Below are 21385 nucleotides of genomic sequence, written 5' to 3' on the forward strand. Positions count from 1 at the left end.
TTATATAACTCGTGACATAATACCACTGCACTCAACAAAGAAATCAAATATTTAACACTGCGCTCGCTAAGTGAAGTCCTAGATTGGTTCACGGCGAATGTAACAAATAAAACATTTAGGATCAAAACAAAGAGCCTGTCAGTGATGATCTGTGGCAACAAAAGCCAGAACGATGCGACTGCCAAGTGCCTGCAGAGCTCTTCTGGGAAGTGACACGGCACAAGCTGCCTTTAAACACTAAATAAAACATCTGACTTCACATGATTCTTCCAGGCAAGAAAGTCACTGAAATACAGGAAAGTCATCTGATAATGCTCTCAGCTCTGATGACACAATAAGCAAGATCACAAAACGAGTCATTTTTCTCTCTCAACAGGTGATCCAGGAGTTTCTTTTTTCTCTCTTTCTTTTTTTTAAGTGCCCTTAAGATGAAGAAAACAAGATGAAGGAACAGAAAAACAGAGGGGAAGTGGGACAGTGACCACTTCCCCTCTGTTTTTCTGTTCCTTCATCGTTCTTTCTCCCTTTCCTACCCCTCAGTCATGTCTGTCCCGTCTGTAACAACTGAAAATAAAATAAAATAAATAATAACAACAAAGGTCGATCAAATGGATCAATACGGCAAAGCCTGTGATGATCCACTTGGTAAAGTAAATCCATTGGGTCTCCTTGTTGGCCTTCAGACAACAATTCTGACGGCAAAAAAACCAAACATAAAAAAAACCAAACAAAAAAACCTCGAGTCATCTCGGCCTCAAAAAGTTCAGCACTTGTCCCAAAATCTCATCTTGAAAATTGATGATAGTGTCATAAATTGAGTCTCGTGTAAAAGAGATAACAAAGATTGAGGAACATAGCCAGAATCAGACGAATCCTTCAAGTAGCTCGGTGTCCACATCTCCTCAGACCTGACGTGGGCTGCCCACATTCAGGTCCAGACCACAAAGGCTAGGCAGCGCCTGCACCACCTACGACAACTGAGGAAGTTCAGGGTCTCTCCAGAGATCCTCAGGATCTTCTATACAGGCGCTGTGGAGAGCATCCTCACACAGAACATGACATCGTGGTTTGGGAACAGCTGTGTGAAGGACCAAAAAGCTCTCCAGAGAGTGATCCGTACAGCAGAACGCTGCTGCAGGATTGCTCTCCCCCCGCTTCAGGACACCTACACCAGGAGATGCCGGACTAGAGCAGCGCAGATACTGAAGGACCCGTCCCATCCTGGCAACAAACTGTTCCAACTTCTGCAATCTGGTAGAAGGTTCTGCATCATCCAGGCAAGGACAGAGAGACTCAAGAGGAGCTTCTATCCCCAAGCCATCCAGATGATGTACAGAAAGCAGCTGCTTGCTGCATACATGCTACTACTGCACATTCACCTAATGTATATATTATATATAATGTTCTCCCTCTCTCGCTCTCCGATCTCAGGACTCTGGCCTTCTAAAGGTTCCTAGAGCCAGAAAATCTGAGAGCGTGCTTTTTCTTTTCATGCCCGTTTCTATGGAACAACCTCCCTCAAGATATTAGGCAGGCATGCTGTGTGGAGGTTTTTAAAACTAAGTTGAAGACACATTTGTTCACCCCATCTTACGTCTTAATTCTATGGCTTTTAGTTTTTAAATTTTTACTGTTTTTTACTTGTATTGCCGTGTATCGCTTTTATTTTATTTATCTCTGTAGTTTCAAACAGTTGTACAGCACTGTTTGAAAGCGCTTTATAAATAAAGTTATTATTATTATTATTATTATCTATATGAGGGGTGGGGAACTCCAGGACTCGGTGCCGGTGTCCTGCAGCTTTTAGACGTGTCCTTGATCCAACACAGCTGATTTAAATGGCTAAATGACCCCCCCATGTCTTGCAGTTCTCTAGAGGCCTGTTAATGAACTAATCATCTCATTCAGGTGTGCTGACCCAGGGTGACATCCTGCAGGACACCGGCCCTCCCCTGATCCATAAATGTTCAATAGACTGAAGACAAACAAAATCGATCCTAATAACAGTGACGGCTGGAGTGATGTCACGATCTGAGAAACCTTTTGAGAGTCAGGCAGCAGTGTTAAACAAATAACTGACGGTTGAATACGTAAAACTGTGGCTTGTTTCCATGGCAGCTGACATCACAATGGACTGACGGGTGTAGTGATTCTGCTTGTTTCTGTGGCCGAGTTTTCACGTAAGATTAAAGTCTGTTTATTAAAACTTTAAAAATACAAGCAGAAGTTGAATAAAACCATCTGACATAGTGATAAAATAATGTACGTGTGTATAAGACACCTCACAGCTTAAACACTCTCAACCACGCTGAAGGTTACAAGCAGACAAAAACGGTCCAAAATCTGTGACGTAATGATGACATTTATATCCTATAATATGTTCCCTTTATAACAGTTTATGATGGGCATTTAAGATTGATGAGATAATCTCAGAGAAAGCGTAAATGTAAAGCTCATGTGTCACGTTACACGATATAAAAGGAGGGCAGAGGTTGCTCTGTGCGTAGTCCTGAACTTAGCCCTTTGCTCAGCACTTCATCAGGCTCCTTGAAAGTCCGACCTACTTCAAATTTACATCTCAACAGATAACAGTGAGATAGAGCTCAGGTTAAAATAAGCTCTTGAATCCAAAGGCAGCTTAATGAGGTGACACAAAACTCAATTCACTTGTGACCCTTCTTTTACTCTATGAGACTGCACAGGAGCACTGCTACATCTCCAAGATTCAAATGAAGCCGCCGGGTTACTAAACACTGATCTCCTGTTTAGGCTTCACCCTGTGAGACGCGTGTAGTTATGGCTCTGCAACTGACAAGGGCACGCTAACTGCACCGATAAGCTAGCAGCTTAGTGGTTGCTAAGGTATGGCTAACAGATTTTTCCCCAAGGAAATACATTAACAATGAGTTGCACGACTGTTTGGAAATGTTGGCATGACACAGTCATTGTAACAGCTACTCGCCTGGACACGCTGCAACAAAGAGCGCAAGAATTTCGAGAACATGCTTGAATACAATACCTGGTAAGAAGAAAGTTATAGCTAATGGCACGCGTCACTGAGTATGTGCGCAGCCACGTCACGCTTTTACCAAGCTCCAAAGCAGCCATTTACATTTAACAATAAAAACACAGTTATGTTATGTAGATGAATATTCCCTACCTGTAGTCCGGCTGTGAAAAACAGTCGAGCAGGCTTTTGGCGGTTAACCTGGAATTCTCAGTTACTATCTGAAACAGAAAGCAGTTTATCTGAGCTAAAAGAAAACAGCACATTAAGAAGCGCTTAGCATAGCAAAGTCCAGTGCATCTAATTGTGTACCAATAATTGTCATATGCCACTGACATTGTTAGAGTTGATGATGCTGAGCAGTGTCTGGACTTCTTCTAAGCCGGGAGCTGATAACAAGACACTGAAAACAGAAAAACACAATGTTAGAACTGATCTCTGTTACAAGAAAGTCCCACTGGGATCGATACGTTTCAGTTTTGATTAGCCAGCTCAGGGTTGGGGCCCTGGAGTCTGTCCTCTAACACAGAGGCAGCAGCGCTGTCACATCAACACATGCAGACAATTTAGTGTCACGAGTTAACCATCCATGCGTTCACATGGCTATGAAAGGAAACCACAGCACACACCCCTATTTCACGACGGCAGCCTATAAAGCACACACAGCAGTGAGTCCCTGGACCTGTACAGCGCGTTACATGATTTCAACAAAGTAATATCTGAATAAGGGCTAAATATCAAAAGGAAAAACAAACGCTCGGGTTCATGAACCATCACAAAAAGCCCCCCAGACACACTGTGTGCGCAACCCAAAGGCCCGGACACAGCGCTCGTCTCTGACAGGTTTGAACTGATTTTATGGCCAAAGGGAGACGACCACCAAATATTTGGAGGATGGTTTTAACCGGTGTGTAATGTTCTTCTGCGATTGCACGAATTTGCTCAGATTAAAACTGTGCCAGACAAAATGAGTTTGCAGTTCCACGTTTTATCCGCGCATTCATCCACAACCGTGCATCTGCATAAAATGCAAACCCGCACTGTCATTAAGTGCATTACTCTGACGCACGGGGATAATGCAGAGCGAGAAACAAGAAGACAGCAAGGAACGGCAGCAGAGCAACGAGGGTGGAAGGATAGGAAATAGGAGAAAATGATAGGAAATGACAGTGTCCTAAATTATCCATATCTAGTGTCTGCAGAATGAGAAAAATGAAAAAGAGGAAGACGGCGCGATAGCGTGCATGGAATGACTCATAGCTCTGCTCAAACACATGAAAATGAGCCCGGCTGTCTCCTAGGCAACCATGTTCGTGCAGCCCAATACACACATGCATGCGTACGGACTGGCGCAGATTTACACACAAACACGCAGATTCCTGCTAATAATAATCCACAGGAATGCAAATCCTGCAGTGATTCATATTTATAATATTTGTCATGCTGGCAGACATCAAGTTTAAGAGTGTTTAATCGTGACCTGACTCGACATGCTTCACACTAATGTGGAAATGCATTCACAGCAATATCACTCAGTGTGACAGAAGTTCCCATTTTTGTTTCCAGCTTTTCTCTGGACTGAAAGCACTCGTGTTATCCGGCCATTATGCATATTCTGGTATGTCCTTCTTAGATGTTTACAGACAGTATCCCATCTGATGAATTCACTGTGTGTTTACTTTACTATCTATTTAAAGTGGCTCTTATTAGCCTCGCACACGCCCACGGGTACGCACGGACGCCGCAGCTGCAAACTCGAGAGAAAGCAGGATTATCGGAGTGTTCGAAAAGGACGCCGCTGTGTCACAACATGTCAGGAGGCTTTTGTACAATGTTATCTGCAGCTTCACCAGATCATATGTTAGACGTGATGTAATATCTGGTAACGAAGTCCCACCATTCAAAAACAATAAAAACAGACGAGCTCGGAGGGTTAAATGGTTTGAGGGGTTTTCAGGATATCGCACTGTGAGAAGTTTCATATACTTTAAAACAGCAGATTGTTTTATATCACCACAAACACCGCGTCACTACCAGAGCAAAAGCTTTTCTACACTGTTTTTGTATCTGACACCAGGCTGAACATCAGGAGACACCTCGACCTTTGGATGGCAGCGGTTTATTGTTACCTTCCCTCAAAGAGACCCAAATGTCACACTGAATGCTGTCCGGGAAATAGATAACAAATAATTGTCACTTTTTGTGTCCCACGCACAGAAGCGAGGTGGGATTAACGAGGTTGACACCGAGCTACGAGTCACAACTCTGGGAAACGGAAGCGGTCAAATGGAAATCGGCGATTCTTAACTTTGTTATGTCCACAAGCTCTTCCTACTGCACAGCGTGAAATGTCTTCCGTGAAAAAGCGCTGTCGTTGAATTTTCCGAGTGGAACCGAGTGAATGGAAAACAAATTAAAAGCACGTGACTGCAGCCGCATCGCTGCAGACGACTGTGATGATTCGTGTTACGTAAACGTGAGAACAAACCAAAGACTGACTCGGGTCGTTCCCAGTGCGATAAGAACACGCTTCTTACATGTGAACATACCACACGCTGACAATGCAGGCACAAGAAGTGCATTCTAGACATTTTTCTTAGAGTTCGTACCAGAAACTTCCCGCTACACTGAAGCGCAGGCTGCTGCGTCATGGGAAAGGCGATAAGGCAAAGCTACAAGGTCACGGAGATTACAGCCTGCGCTGTATGAAGCCCGAGAGCAATGACAGCATAAAACACATGCGCACAGGAAGGAGAGGGGTGGCCGTTTAAAGGACTTCTTGGAAAAGCTACTTGTTGAGGCAAAGGTGAGACACACCTGTGAAAACATGAGGAAAGCGTGACAGGTTAAGCAAGATCACACTCCTCTGTGGAGGTTACCGAAAGACACGGATCCAGATGCACTTGTAAGATTTGTGAAACGGTGACTGTGACGCACACACTCCTAAAATCTAAAGAAGCAACAGGAAGGGGCCTCCAGGGGTATTTTTTTAACTGACGTGACATACCTGCTGAAAGCTTGGAGCAGCTGCGAGACCATGGAGGACAGTTTGTGCAAGCAGGCCAAGGCATCCTGTGGTGGTGGAGCAGCTCCCTCTGGCTGAAGGCACTGCCTGGTGTGAGGGTCAAAGCCCAGAGCTTTGAACACCTCCAAGCTAAAACAAAACAGAAAGCAAAAGATTTCAGGGGGTCGGCAGAACGGAAAGAAAAACAAAATAAACTCCAAAGTGTGTTTTTGTCCTGGCAAAATCACACTTTTTGTAATTCCTCCACAATTGGAACCACTTGGCTCTCACACTATCATCATAGTACGGTGCTGCTGCAGAATACGCTAACTTCTGAACTGATGGTGACATAGTTATTTAAATAAATCCAAGCATATGTGCTAGTAAGTAATCCTAATATGGCACCTGCAGTATAATCCCAACACTCCAATAACAAACATGCCCACCTTAGTTGACACACGTGAGACCAGATCCTCTCAAAGACGGCCCACACTTCCTGGTGAGAGTCTCCGTTATCGTCATCGTCATTCATGACAACGTCGCAGGCGGGAGATTCTCCCCCCGTAGGAGGATTTGGCTGAGAAACAATACGAAAAATACGTTTCAAACAAAAAAACTCAAATTGCTATGTTTAATAAGAAAATGGGTAATGTTTAGCTCGTTATCAGACTTTAAAAATACTTCCCTTACAATATACGTGACACAAACAGACACGACCACGATACAACATACACAAAAACCCATTAAGTCTTCAAATGCGCTCGAGCTGACCTGAGGTCGTAGCTTGTTCAAAATGTCGTCCAGTACAGCGACGGCTCGTGGAACGCGCTTTGAACTTCTCGAAAAAGCGTTCACAAGCTCTTTGGCATCTTGAACGACCTCTGTGATGGCTTCGCGCTCCACCGTTTCACCTGAGAAAACACGCACGCATGCATGCAGTCTGCCCATCAGCTGACTGCACATAAAGGTTAATGTCACCTAACTAAAATGTGCTAAATGAATGAAGCTAAATGAACTCTGTTTTACGTCACGTAACAAAAACTGAACTATTATGAATGTGAGCTCTGCTGCAGAGCTGCTGCGTTCCTGTTACAGTCAGGTGGAAACCTATAGACGCGCAGACTGACAGGGAGCTTGCATGTGCACATACTGTGCAAGAAAACACACATCCACACATAGAAGAAGGTTTACAGCACATCAACATTTTACACAATAAACACATTATTTTCTATAAATGTGAAGGTCAGAGTCAGAGACTCCGCTGCCCTCTCTGCAGAGCAGAGCGCCGCCTCCATCCTCAAAGACCCCACACACCCCAGAACGTCCCGACTCAACAGCTCCTTCTTCCCCCCTGCTGTCAGACTCCTGAACAGCTGACCTACCTCAACTGCAATTTGCATGTCAGACACTTTGCACATTAAGCTCCGTGTACATCCATCTACATCAACATCTCCACACTTGTCTTCCCTGACTTATTTTGTACTCATTTATTTATCTTCCATTATTTTTTTTATCTTTACTTATCTTGTTCTTTTAAAAATCCTTTACCTAACTTGGCATTTGTGTATGGACAGCAAAGGAAACAAACAAAGTAAATTCTTTACAGTAACAGCTACACATCTATCAGGACGCTTATCCTTCCATTTCCAGCTGTAGCCCTAACAGTGAGAATATTGTTACCTTACAGATGTGTATGAAGACAGTCTGTCCTCACAAACACAGCTGTTTTTAAAAAACAAACATCTAATCACCATAATGCTTACCCTAAACCTGACCACAACCCAATTGTAACCCTGACACTAAAACCACATTTTGGGGACCAGGATTTTGGTCCCCATAACAGCTGTTGGTCCCCTCAAGTATACTAAACTTCCAATTTTTGGTCCCCACAAAGATATGAATACACGCTCACACACACACACACACACACACACACCCACAGCCTTCTTAGGGGATACCAGAAAATCACATGCAGTACTTTTCCACTCCCAGATTTGTTCTTAGCCTCAGATACAGTCCATCCAGCCTTCCTCCCTTCCTCCTTCTGCTCGCCCTTCTCTCAGCTTCCTGGCACAGAGCCAGGCTGCGTGGTACCAAGAAATCAAGCATGTGAACCAAGGATACACAAACACACACAAAAACACACAGCAAGGACAAAACCACACTGTTTAATCTATTAACATTCTTGCCTGGATTAAAAATTATTGGGCAGCTAAACACAGGTGGACACAGAGCATGAGAAACAGAGACACACACACACATGCACACAGACACACACACACACATTCAGCACTGTAAGAATACACAAAGGGGATCCAGCAGTAAGACCCAGAAGTGCTGCAGTGGGCGACTCAGCATCTTTCTGACCCACATTTCCGTCTCCTACTTTAGCAAATGACCTGATTCTGCACGCAGTTCTTTAGGGTTCTAGCACAGTGCAGGGCGGACAACATCACACCCCCACGGTGGAAGGCTTACATTCGAGGGATGACTCAGTATTTTACCACCGCTCTCTGCCAAGGTGCAGGGAAAGCACCGTTTTCTATACAAATAATGCAGAGTATCGGAAATTGGACATTTCATCGCCTAACAATGTAACTTTTTGCATAACTGATGAGCTAATAATCAGCTCGTCAGTTTCAAACATTGCTTATATGGCAAACTGACTATCAGAAGCTTCAGTTTATAACATTGAAATGACTACAGAGCTACAATAATTATATAGTATTTGCCTTTATACACATTAAATTCTGCTGTTTACTCTCAGGGGAATATGGACACAAGCTCCTAGGAAACTGTCGTCATCATGTTTTCATCTAGAATGTCTGATTCTATCAAGCCTGCGAGATCCAAGAAACAGACGTGATGTCCTTCACAACAATGCTGCCTGTTAAATCTTCAAATCACCACACAAGACTCCAAAATAAGGCTAATAACAGACTCACTATTCGTAACCACTGAGTATATAAGAGTATATTTTCACCTATATTTGTGCTTACCCGAGTTGAAAAATTTGATGAGCTTTAAAACAGTTTGCTCCTTCCTCCGATGGGTGAGGTGGCCAAAAACAGCAATCCAGTGCTTTTTTATACACTGTAAGACATCCTGAAGTGTCCACGGTGGCTTTAAATAAACGATCTGTTAATGCAAAGAATGATATCATGAACCAATTACTTACATTACAGTTTTATTTACAGAATGAACGTGTCACTTATGAGGAGCTCATCAATCACCGTACCCATACCTAAAGTAACTTCTTATATTATAACAGCATATTGATACAACCTAACATTTAACTAATGAACCTGTGTTTTTAGTGTCAGCGAAGTGAAATTCCCCATATTTATTTATTTTACCTCAAGCCAGAGGTCATCATAAGCAGCCTTCATCTCCACTTGCAAAACTTCAGACAGCACCTCCCTCAGACAGTCTTCTAATGCAGAAATGCATCCGCTGAGGTCCCTTAGTGTCCTCTCCTCGTCTCCTTCACTGAGCTGCTTGCTGTCTGTGATCAGTTACATACAAGTATTTTATATGTTTGAGTGATTTTAGGCAGTAGATACAGAGCACATACGAGTAAATGACTAGAAATGAACATCTATAATACTAACTCTGTGTACTTCTTGTATACAGTTAATATAGGAAGGGAGGGAAGGAAAACAGGAAGTGCATGTGTTGCGGGGGATTCCTAGTACATAGATAGTATGTGCCATTAACTACTGCATGATGATGAAGCAACACATTAACCTCCAGCTCACCTTTGTGTAGGACTCCCACATAAAAGCCCGCTTTCTTTTGACCATGTGGCTGAACCGGTGGGCACCTCGTGCTCAGCGTTGGTGATAAGACTTGAGGGTTATTGCTCGGTGGCACAGAAGCCTGAATGCCTCCAGTGATCTGAAGGCCATGTCTGGATCTCCCAACCTCTGCCTCCAAGTCGGTCTTGCAGAGTGCCTTCACCCCACTCAGGAGGGCTTTACTGCACAGATTCTTATCATTGCTGAAGATGACAGAATAGAAGCATGTTTTTAATCAGGGGGCAGTGATAAAGCATTAAGACTATTTATTTTCACAGACATCCACACTCATTATCAATTCACTGTGCGACACTGAAGCGCTGTCTGCCCGCTAATTTGATTTAGCAAAACAATCGATGACTACAGCAGGAAACAGCGCCGTGAAATAGGTCAAAATGATGAAAACAAAACAAAATAGCTGCGTCATAAAATCGGAGCCAATAAGTTGCTAAACTAAACTCACATTCCCGTGCTCAGCACATCTATTCTTTGCCAATAGCTGTCTGGCCCTCGCTTTCTTTCTCTCATCCCAACTGGAACTATCTGGCTGGACCCACTCACAGTCACATGCATGTGCATTATCAGCAGAGGACACACTCTGCAGCAGCAGCAGTTTACTGTAGGGGGGGAGGAGGGATAACTCACGTGCATAAGGTGAGAGCACACTCTGGGTACAGCCTCTGGTACTGCAGGCAGCACTGCAGCACTCTGTCATCGTTATTCTCAGCAGTCAGACCATCTGCATACAAGGGGAGACAGACAGGAAGAGAGAGAGGGACAGAAGGACAAGACATGACGCTGTTAAAGACCAGGAGGACTCAACAATGAAAACACAAGATGGAGAATCCATGCCTGTTTTAAAAGAGATACTGAAGGCGTAGAGGCTCCAAAATAAACCCAAAACATTTCTTCCTCATCTCCTTTGTCAGATCTTGTTTAAAATGTAACAAAATATCGACACAGCAATGAATGCACGGATACAATGTGCCCTTGAGATATTTACAATGTATATTATGGTGACTAATTTCTTGAGAAAGAGTTCAGCGTTAGTGCCACCTAGTGTCTGTGCAGAGGAGTCAAGCAATGACAAAATACAGTCCCGACCAAAAGTTTCAGACCACTTGGAAAATGGCAAAAAATCATATTTTGCATGGTTGGATGTTAACAAGGTTCCATCATCGTGCAACAAGAAGAAGTTAGGGCACCTCCTCCACTGTGGCACGTGGAAAACATCTCAGGTGGGATCTGCTTGTCATGCTGGTAACGTTGGAATGGTTACGTTCCTTTGTAACGGATAGAAGGTTTTCATGTGCTCGCTGTTGTTGAGGGTGACGGTGACATTTATTTATTTATCAAGTCAACAATTCACCCAACAGCCTATCAGGCAGCTCTCACATGGGCTAATGGATGTGTAATAGAGACAAAGTTTCCACTCACTGCTGCTCTCTGCGGCCTGCTGCATAGATTGGCCCCACAGCCGAGGTTCCCGGCTCTTCAAACACTTGTAAATGTAAGAGATGGCTGGAGTCGCCAGGTGGGCCACGGAGCCTGACAGGCCTCTTCCCATTTTTAGGGAGTCCATCTCCTGAAGCACCACCCAGGGGATGACAATAATGGGGAAGCCCAGGCCTAACAGAACATGAAGTAAACACAGAGCAAGCAGACAGTACTGATTAGTTTATCCATAAAAATACAATCTGACAATGTGGAAGTGATCATAACGTTTTTTTAAATTAAAATTTTCTCTTCAGTTCTCTTGCAACTGTATTGATCCTGGAATGAAATCATTCTTTGGGAGCAGATGCGTGATCATAGAGTCTAAAAACTAAATTATGTTATGTTAGGGAAAGCAAAAATGCAATACGCTGTGCTATGGAGACAATTTTCAAGATAAAAGGCTAAATACACTGCTTGAAGATAACTTAAGCATTTAACTCATGACTGAAAAAATCTTAACAACATGAAATGTTGTAAATCATTCTACAAAACACCGTTAATATTAGTTACTGCTTTAATAGCAAATTATAGCGTGAAACACCTCCGAGGCCATGACAGCGGATCTTTTTCACATAATCCAGGTGACTGAGGAGAATGTTTGTGTCGAGAACAAGGATTAGGTCCTGCTGAGACGAGTTTTTGCCTGTGAAGAAAAAAAAACATTGGATTGAATCAAGTAATTTCTTGGTTATTTTTAAATGATCAAAACAATAAATAAAATAACACAAAAGATAATATTACTTTCCACATAATTGTTTTGTGGAAACTCGATTTCAGAAACTACTTGAGACTAACTTGAGCTGAGCATCTCAGTTGTCTTATCAGTTATCCATTTTGTTAGATTAATAACTAAATCCATAAGTCAGATGTTAAAATATATAAATCAGATGCTTATATCGTAATCTTTATGTGTCACACAAGGATTAATTAAAAAAAAGTCAAACTATGGATCAAGTTACGAGTGGGTTAGATGTGTTAAATTGCTTCTGCCACAAGTTGAAAGTTTGGGCTTATTATTTCAGTTTTGTCACTTACAGATGTTTGAATTAGTGAGTTGAAAGTTGACATGCTTGACTTGAAATTTTGAAACAATAACCAAAAACTCCTCAAAGTGTGATTTAAAATTTAACACATGATGAGTGTACAAAATTGGGACGTCTTTAGGAAAGAGACGACGCTTACGTACCTGCAGGTCCTTCTTCGGGACAATCTATGTCCATAGCGGTGAGCTCCCCGTAGCTCTTCAAGACATTCACCTCCAATCTCTTCTCAGAGCGGGCAAGATGAAGCTCTTCAACCACTTGTATCTGTGGAAAAGCCATCCATTTAAAAACAAACATCTATCCTTCAGTTCTTTCTTACTGTTTTAAATGAGTGATCCCAAAAGGCTGATTCTGTTCATGTGGACAGTATGAACTGAAACCAGCCCACTGAACGATTGTTCATTCAGTGGGCTAGTTTATTGTGGAAATGTACTGTTTATAAGGTTGGGAAAACCTGCAGTCGGCTGAGACTGAAGAAGTCACTTGGATGAGTGATGAAACGTTTCTCCCACTGAAGACGCTAGGTCCAGATGACTGAGCATGGATCAACATTAAATGAGTGATGTTACCTGGTCAGTGTTGGTATCAGGTGTCTGCGGGAGCTGCCCATACCCAGAAGGCCTGCCATCAAATTTTAACCTTGGTTTAAGATCCGAGCAACTTTGGGTTCGTTGCATAGCTAGAATTAATCGTTAAGAACTTCCGGTTCTTAACGACAGGCTTTGTTTTGTTTTTTCCCTGTATGGTTTAAACAAGGCTAATCTTCTTATAATAGTGGAGACTGCTTTTAAATATGGAAACGGGGGTAGTCACAAGAAGTAAGAGAGTCACAACTCCGACAGATGAGGAAACAGAAAAGCCACGTGGATTGGAGCTACTCTCCTGACCCAAGGTTAGCCACGGAGGGCATGGATACAGCTGAGCCCACCCTCCTGAATATCCTGAAAGAGCTACGCGACTTCAGAAAAGACAACAACCAACAACAGGCGGATATTAAACGTGAGTTAAGAGGAGTTGATGCTAGAGTGGAAGAGGCAGAGGGACGAATGAAGAGACTGAGACGGCGCTACAGGCGGCATCGTCATTAAATAAGAGACGGGACGTCAAGCTAGCCTAGAAGCAGCGCGCAGAGACAACCTTTGGATATATGGAATATGTGAAGATTAAGAAAGGGCCGACATAATTACATGTTTGGACAATTAATTGAAAAACACGCTGGGCTTTCCCAGTGACCAGACAGCACATTGCGCTTTGACCGCGAAAAGCCCCGATCCATTGTGAAGTTTGGGGACTCCCACACGAAAGAAGATGTTCTTCGGAGAGCATGGCAGAAGAAGAAGGTGCTCTATGAAGGGTACGATTTTTGCGGACCACGACTACCCTAATGAGGTCTTCAAAAGACGCAACGAATATCACCGCGCGAAAACCCCACAGCAACCCGACAGCAGGAAGAGATTCAGTTGCCGTCCGCTTGGCGCACGGCGCGCGGTCACCAAGCCGGAGTGACGCCTGATCATACGCAAGAAAGCCAACGCATCCGCTGCAGAGAAGCTTCGGATGTTCAGGAGAGATACTGACGACTGAAGAGTTCAGATTGTTTTACAAATCTGATATTACATCATGGTTATGGTCACATTACTTAGTAGAGTCGTTAACTCGGCTTCTTACTTCTCTTTTCTCTCTCTCTCTTTGTAATAACTGTGGAGTTTTTTAAAAATATATAACTATGTTCAAAAATTAGATCCTGAGTCAGGATGTTAGACACAAACTTGTTAGGGTGTGGACATTTACTAGGGCCCTCCCTCAGCAAAGAGGGGGAGACTTACCCCCTACTGGGACCTGGCCAACACAAGGTCATGCAGGGCTCGTTTCTTCTTGGAAGGACTATCTCTGTTTTTATTCAATGTTTGAGTTCATTATTTTTTCTGAGGGAGAGAAACTGTCCATGCACAAGTTTAAAGAAAAGTATTTAGCACATTTTCACCATACGATCATGCAGGACATCAAGATGGTCTCATTTAATGTAAAAGGGGCTCAAGTCTGGTTAAAGAAGTAAGATATTATCGAAAATAAAACGTGCAGCATCAGAACGTGAGAAGCTGAAAAGAATGGGTTACAAAAGGGCATACTACTCGTCTTCTAAAAATGGACGGATGAGGGGAGTTGTGATATTAACATCACAAAAAGTACAATTTGAGTACATTTCTGAGGCCTATTAAGAAGGGAGGCATATAGTAATCTCAGGGAAGATCAACAGTGTAGTGATAAGCATTTGTAATGTCTGCTCCTCTTCTTATATATAGAGCCACTTGCACAATGGTTAAGACAGAGAGAAAGTATTAAAGGTATTCATATAAGTGGAGAAGACCACAAAGTGGCCCTATATGCAGATGATGGTGTATTTATATCTGAGCCTAATAAAACATTCTAATGGTTCTCGATAATGTGCCAGGATTTATTTGCTTTGGAACTGATGATGACTGAACTTTACCACGGGACACTGATGTGAAATTTACCTTTGAGCTGCTTTCCGAGGCACTGTGTTTGGCCGAAGTGGAAGACTTCTTTAAGATGGAGGCAGAAGACGTGTTTGCATCATCTTTATAGAAACTTCTTTGGGGCTTTAACTCCTTTTTTTCATGCTTTTGACACATCTCTATAGCAGAGGTGGAGGAGGTAGGTTTGCTGGTCTTGATATACCTGCTGTGATTTCCAGTCCTCGGTGGGTCCTCAGTTCTGCAGTTCCTCTTCTGCACATCCTGCCTTGGTTCTTTCACTTCAGCAGAAACTAAACTGGGACCCACTCGAGGCTTGTTTAATTTGGACTGGCTCCTCTGGGAAGACTTTTCATCGAACCCACCTTTAGACTTCGTTTCTGTTCTCTGAGGGACTGCACCTGCACTGAGTTTTGAGTATCCTCTTTCCACAATGTCGCTTCCAGTGACAGTTTTATCTTTTCCTGAAACATAATTCTTTGCTTTACTGGAGCAATGATCCCCATGGAATGGCACAAAGTCTGGTTTGGATTTTGCATATTGTCTGTCCTTATTAATGGGTTTCTGCTCTGTTGCTTGTGTTTTTGCCAGTCTGTAGACAGGTTTTTTGATCTGCCGGGTGCTTTGGGAGTCATCTTTAACAGAAGAAGAAACGGATTTTTCCTTGTCCTTTTTACAGCTAGATTTTGAAGAATAAAAAGAAACGATGCTGTAAGAACTTTTTTTTTTAAATTAATATAAAAAACACGATTAATTTCCAGTTAAAAAAATGCAGAAATAAATAAATGGTTATGCAAATTCCATCAAACCTTTTCTGACTCTTTAAAACTTCTTTCCTCTTGGCGGTTTTGTAACTGTTGCTTGCATATTGTCCTCTGGATATCTGATAACATAAAAAACATGAAACATTTTGTGAAATGCAACAATTAAGGGAGACTACAGCTGAAATAAAAGCAATAAAAAAAAATGGCATTTTTTCTTGATATTTTTTACATGAGGGACTTCTTGTTTTTAGGAAAACTTTGTAATATTCCAGTGCCCTGTCACTCCTATTCTGAACGTTTTTGTCATGATAGTGCTTAGTTATGCTGCACATGTCGAAACCAATTTTGTCTCCAAACTGCTCAACCTGAGCCGTTTCTCTGATATACTCTTCCCAATTCAAATCAAATCAAATCACTTTTATTGTCACATCACATGTGCAGGTACATTGGTACAGCACATGTGAGTGAAATTCTTGTGTGCGAGCTTCACAAGCAACAGAGTTGTGCAAAATACAATAATGTAAACAGGCAAAATATATGAATGGCTAAATCTGAAACTAATAAATATATGTACAATATATAATAGTATATGCAAAAAAAAAATTTCTGGATGTGTATACTAAATGTTTTTCTACGTGTGTGTGTGTGTGTATACACATATTTTACAAATTAAATAGAGTCAACAATAAATAAAATATATAAAAATATACAGAGTTGAGACATGTGCAAAACAGTGGCATTAATGTACAGTATGCAGTGCATAATGTTGAAGTTCCAATTCTTATCCCTTCCGATGAAAATCTTGGGAACCTTTAACTCTGGCACCTCCAGCCACGCCTCCTGTCTTGTCCTAGTGCCACTGGGAATTGGGATGCAGTTTTCGTCGCCCTAAACCAAACCCAAACACCCACTATCTTCATGCTGCCTCCCCTCACCAGCTGGAAGCTTCAGGGCCAAAGTTGGAACAACAAATTCTCCCAGATTACAAGACGGCTCTGCCTCATCATCTTACTTCCTCAAGGTCACCTGCGTCGACTTCAGGATTGTTGACTTTTTCTTAAAACGAGGTGAAAGGGCACTCTTTCTTTCTCGAGTTGAATACATGATCCACACACATGTTCTCAAACTGCTCTCCCATCAGGAGCTCAGTCTGGGTGAAGTTATTTTTTCTCCCCTCCTTAATGCCTTCATTTCATCTCGCCTTGACTTTTGTAATAGTCTTTACTCTGGCGTCAGTCTGTCATCAGGGTTAGATCAAATGCTCCTAGCTGTCCCAAGGTCCAGATTAAAGCACAGAGGAGATCGAGCCTTTGCTGTGACTGCTCCTGAACTGTGGAACAAACTGCCCCTCACATCAGGACCTCCCCAACATTGGACACTTTCAAAACCCTTTGAAAACCCACTTTTATGGCTTCCTTGGCTTTTAAATCAAAATGAGTTTGGACTACTTTTATTTATCTTATTTCTTACTCAAACTTACTCTCCTAACTTACTCTCTCTGCACTCTCTCTTCACCTCTCTTGTGTGTTATCCCTCGATTTGGATGGTTAACCCAGGCATGTAAACTCATCCAGCGTCACTCTTACATCCATCTCCCTCTCACTAACACACGCGTATTGTGGAAAATATATTTTTATACAACAGGGCTTTTATTAGTGACATATTAACCTAGAAGCTATTGAACGTGCAAAGCTTAGGGCCTTAGAAGAAACGTTCTGCTTGTAACTTGCATACGTGCCTGCTCAGCAAAGGTTAGTACAGTATGTACTCAGGATGTGCCACAGATGAGTATGAAGAGAACAGCACAGCAGGAAACACCTGAAGTGTAAGACAGCTGAGACAGCTGAGACAGCTCTTTAAGTCTTACAGAAGCTTGTCAATAAAGGAAGTGTATCCAAGTGCAACTGATGCATGTTAGGATATATGCTTATGAAGGGGCTGAACCCTGATATACAAAAACAGTATGCTGTGTGCTACCTAGTTGAGATCTATGCAGAGGATGACACTGTATACATCTGCCCACGCGTGTGTTCAATAAATCATTGTTGTGACTGGACAGTATTCATGTCATGTAGCAGCAAAGTCAACTACAGTACACAAACGCTGTAACCTTACTGAAAGAAACTCCGTCCCGGGTCTGGTCCGTGGATCGGGTTTCCCCGAGGCGTGGGCGTCTATAAGCAGAGTTTTGTCTTTACCCTATAAGATTCAAAATTATTCTTAAGTAACACTCAGCAATATATTCTCAAGTAGCACTCAGATATGCCGTCAGCGGGTTAGTTACGACGTCGGGAGCAGTTAGGAGAACAAAATGATACAGAGACTGTTCAGGTTGCTTTCCCAAAATCAACTCAAAGTTTTATTCTTCTGTGCAGCAGTATTTATAGGCAGAAAGTTCGTGTGTCAACAAGTTTCAAGTTAAAACCATATAAGGAAGGTCCCCCAGCTCTGAAAGAGGCCTTCTACAATCGTATCTCAACATACCTTTGACAGGTCCGTTAAACACTAGACAGAATCCTTTGTTCTACAATTGCAGTAAGATGCACTCTCAAGGCCTATAAATCTTATACAGAGGTCTCCTACATCCGTGAGTTCTGACACAACCCAGATGGTCTTCACATAAACATCTTCTGCAAGGGAGTGATAAGTAAAAGAGTGATTTGTTGGTGTTTTCCCTCCAACCTTAGTATCTACTTTCACACCATAAAATCTTGAGTTGACAAAGCAAGAGAAAATGACGGTTAACATAAAGAGCCTTGTTGAGTCACAGAATCTTCTGTCTAATATCATCAAAAAAAGTACCCAGTAAATGCTCCCATAATACTAAAATATCTAACACTTACCCTCTCGTCTTCTTCACTTGAAGACGAAGACGACTTCTTGTGCTTTCTCTTTTTGGCCTTCTTAGGCATTTTCCTGGGAAGGCAATGTTAAAGAGGAACGTTTCCGGTGAATATAAACACAAAAATCAAGCTTGATTTAAAGCAACACGTCACCCTGACATAAAACGAAACTAAACTAAAAGACGCATTTTACTCTCTTAAACGCGTCCTAATACTATAAAATATTGCCGCGTTAAGCCGAGTGTTAAACTCGTAACTCACAGCAGTCTAAAGTTAAATGTTACCGTTAGCTCGTTAAATCTCGTACACGAAGAAGAAGCAGCAAACCGCAGCCGTACACGCTACATGTCGTCCTTACTGTCTGAAGAGGTCGCTTTCGTTGTTTCAGGGACATAAAGTAAGTCAAATGTGAGCAAACGTCACATTCCTACACAGCTCAGTTTCCCTACCCCAGAGCTGAATGTTTTCCAAAACATCCGCAGCGCTTCCGGCTTTTCTTCTTCTACTGCGAACATTTTGTCTCAGTTGCTACGTGACTGCCACAGACTGGACGGGAGAGCTGCGCGTGCGTTTGTTGCTCCTGGAGCGTTTCGTGAAAACATTAATGCCATGCTCCACAAATTGGCTGTTTGGAGGCCTCTCATAAACGACCTAATGTTTTATGTGTCTTTCTTTTTCTTTTTTTTTATTGAAAAAGCTCTCATCTCTGCCCCTGAGTCTGACCCTCTGCTTCTGTTTGAGCTTGTGACTCTTTCTTATTTAGAGGATGTGGTTGGCCATCTGAGACCAAATGATCCTGCCCCTCCACGATTTTTTAAGGAGATGTTGCCTAGCATAGGGCAGGGTTTTGTCAAACACCAGTTTAATATCCGGTGTAGTCCCTGCTAATTTTTAGCATGCAGTACAACCTCTGCTCAAGAAACCTGCCCTGGACCACACTGTATTGGCTAACTACAGGCCTATCTCCAAGCTGCCTTTTCTGTCTAAAATTATGGAGAAAATGTATATTCCTAATTGATTGGTTGTTTTGATGAGAATGGTATCTTGGAGATTTATTGATAGCTTCGTTACCTATGATTCTGGTAATCATGTTGTTCTTGTCCTCCTTGGCCTAGCAGCTGCTTTTGCCACTGTAGACCACAACATTTTACTGTCTCATTTACACCATCTTGTAGGCATTCGTGGTACTACTTTGAATTGGTTTGAGTCTTATTTGTCTGACATAACTTTTAGTGTTAACTTTTTAAGGGTATGAGTAATTTTCTGCTGCTCTTCAGGGCTCAATTTTAGGGCCCCTGGATTTCCCTTGTATTTACAGCTTTTGGGAGCCATGCATAGAAGGGATGGAATAGCCTTCCGCTGGTATGCCGACAACTGCCAGATTTATCTGCCTCTGAAGCAGAAAGATGCTTTATCTGTTAAACTGCTTTTGGCATTTCTAGAGGATATAAAAACTTGAATGGCCCTAATTTTTTAAAAATGTAAACCAAGCAAAACAGAGGTGATTGTGTTTGGTCCTAGTGGACCTTGTGATTCCTTGTGCTTAAATGGTCTTGCCCCACCTTACCTCTCTGAGCTTCTTCATCCTTACTGAATGCTTAGGTTTCTCGGGTCAGCTGACAAGCTGCTTCTGGAGGTACCCAGGTTCAAGAGGAAGCTCAGACGGGACAGGGCCTTCTCTATTGCTGCTCCTAACCTCTGGAATAACCTGCCCTGCACACTAGAGAGGCCCCTCCATTGTCCATTTTTAAAACAAGTCTTAAACCCATTTCATTCCTTGGCTTATAACGCTGTTTGACCCTTATTTTACTGCTTTAATTTAATCTAATGTGCTGATATTATTGTTTTAATTTAATTTAATGCGATTCCCATTTTTTGTTTGTCATGTCAAGTGTACGTACGGCACTTTGTTTTCAGCTGGGAGTTGTAGCTAATGCTAATAGCAAGTTCATTTAGCGAATGTAAAATAAAAAAAAGGACCTGTTCCTGAAGTATCTTTATGACTCTATAATTCTACCCTTATTGTCATTAATCCAGTCCTTCTGGTCCCTTAAATATATTTATAAAACCGAGATGTTATATTTCTTTCATTTTCTGCTGCTCTCTTGGCTAGACCTCTTAAAAACACATTTTAATGTCAATGAGACTTTGCACCTGGTTTGTTAGGCTGCATTTCTGTAGCCACCAGTAATTGTTAAGATTGGCTAGTGATTGCTTCACAAGACTGGTGTCCATCACACATTAGTAATATAATAAAAATATGATATGACCAACAATAAATTTATTGTATTTATAAATTTAATGTACGTAATTAAAGCATTTACAGTAGTAAAATTTAACCCCATCCATGAATCGCTACCTTATTGTGGTGGGGGGTTTGTATGTCCCAGGGATCCCAGGGCCTATTTTGCCAGGGGCCTTTTGCTCCCTGGTAGGGTCTCCCATGGAAAATTGGTCCTGGGTGAGGGACCAGACAAAGAGTGATTTTTAAAAACCCCCATGAGAAGGGTTCAAGGGAGCGGTTCACCCTACCTGGGATAGGGTTAACGGGGGCCCACCCTGGATCGAGGCGCGGGGAGGATGCCCAAGGGCGAGTGCATGGTGGCTGAGCCTTAGTACATGGGGCCCGGCCGGGCACAGCTTCTAAAGGGACATGAGCCCATCCTCCTGTAGGCCCACCACCAGCAGGAGGCACCTTAGGGGTCTGGTACAGTGTATGTGCTGGGCAGCAACCAGGGGCAGAGCCCGTGGCAGACTGTTCCCCGGCTACCGAGGCTAGCGATTGGGACATGGAATGTCACCTCTCTGGTGGGGAAGAAATCTAGCTAGTGCATGAGGTTGAGAGGTACTGGCTAGATATAGTTGGGCCTCACCACCAAGCTCGGGCTCTGGAATCAGTCTCCTGTAGAGGGGCTGGCCTCTGTCTCAGTCTGGA

At 42.6% G+C, this 21385-nt stretch overlaps 1 protein-coding gene across 10 annotated transcripts in view; it reads right to left on the reverse strand.

Moving 5' to 3' along the window:
* swt1 (SWT1 RNA endoribonuclease homolog) overlaps positions 1-18994 on the reverse strand; it is a 25507-nt gene extending 6513 nt beyond the window's left edge. The window contains exons 1-17 of one of the 10 annotated variants that reach the window (XM_040034982.1): positions 18900-18994; positions 18451-18523; positions 17723-17806; positions 15653-15726; positions 14865-15522; positions 12492-12612; positions 11847-11948; positions 11246-11437; positions 10454-10547; positions 9770-10011; positions 9368-9516; positions 9011-9149; positions 6783-6922; positions 6458-6588; positions 6015-6161; positions 3344-3410; positions 3161-3228 (exon numbers count right to left, since the gene is read on the reverse strand). In XM_040034982.1, coding sequence (XP_039890916.1) covers positions 3161-3228; positions 3344-3410; positions 6015-6161; positions 6458-6588; positions 6783-6922; positions 9011-9149; positions 9368-9516; positions 9770-10011; positions 10454-10547; positions 11246-11437; positions 11847-11948; positions 12492-12612; positions 14865-15522; positions 15653-15726; positions 17723-17806; positions 18451-18519 — 2477 coding nt within the window. In that variant the 5' untranslated portion in view covers positions 18520-18523; positions 18900-18994. Of the gene's footprint in view, positions 1-3160; positions 3229-3343; positions 3411-6014; positions 6162-6457; positions 6589-6782; positions 6923-9010; positions 9150-9367; positions 9517-9769; positions 10012-10453; positions 10548-11245; positions 11438-11846; positions 11949-12491; positions 12613-14864; positions 15523-15652; positions 15727-17722; positions 17807-18450; positions 18524-18734 lie in introns of all 10 variants that reach the window. The other 9 variants (XM_040034981.1, XM_040034978.1, XM_040034980.1 and 6 more) reach the window with 9 other exon arrangements.
* Positions 18995-21385: the final 2391 nt, after the last annotated feature.

The sequence above is a fragment of the Simochromis diagramma genome, unplaced genomic scaffold, assembly GCF_900408965.1.
Source record: "Simochromis diagramma unplaced genomic scaffold, fSimDia1.1 OVJJ01000816.1, whole genome shotgun sequence".
NCBI classification, from domain to species: Eukaryota; Metazoa; Chordata; class Actinopteri; order Cichliformes; family Cichlidae; genus Simochromis; species Simochromis diagramma.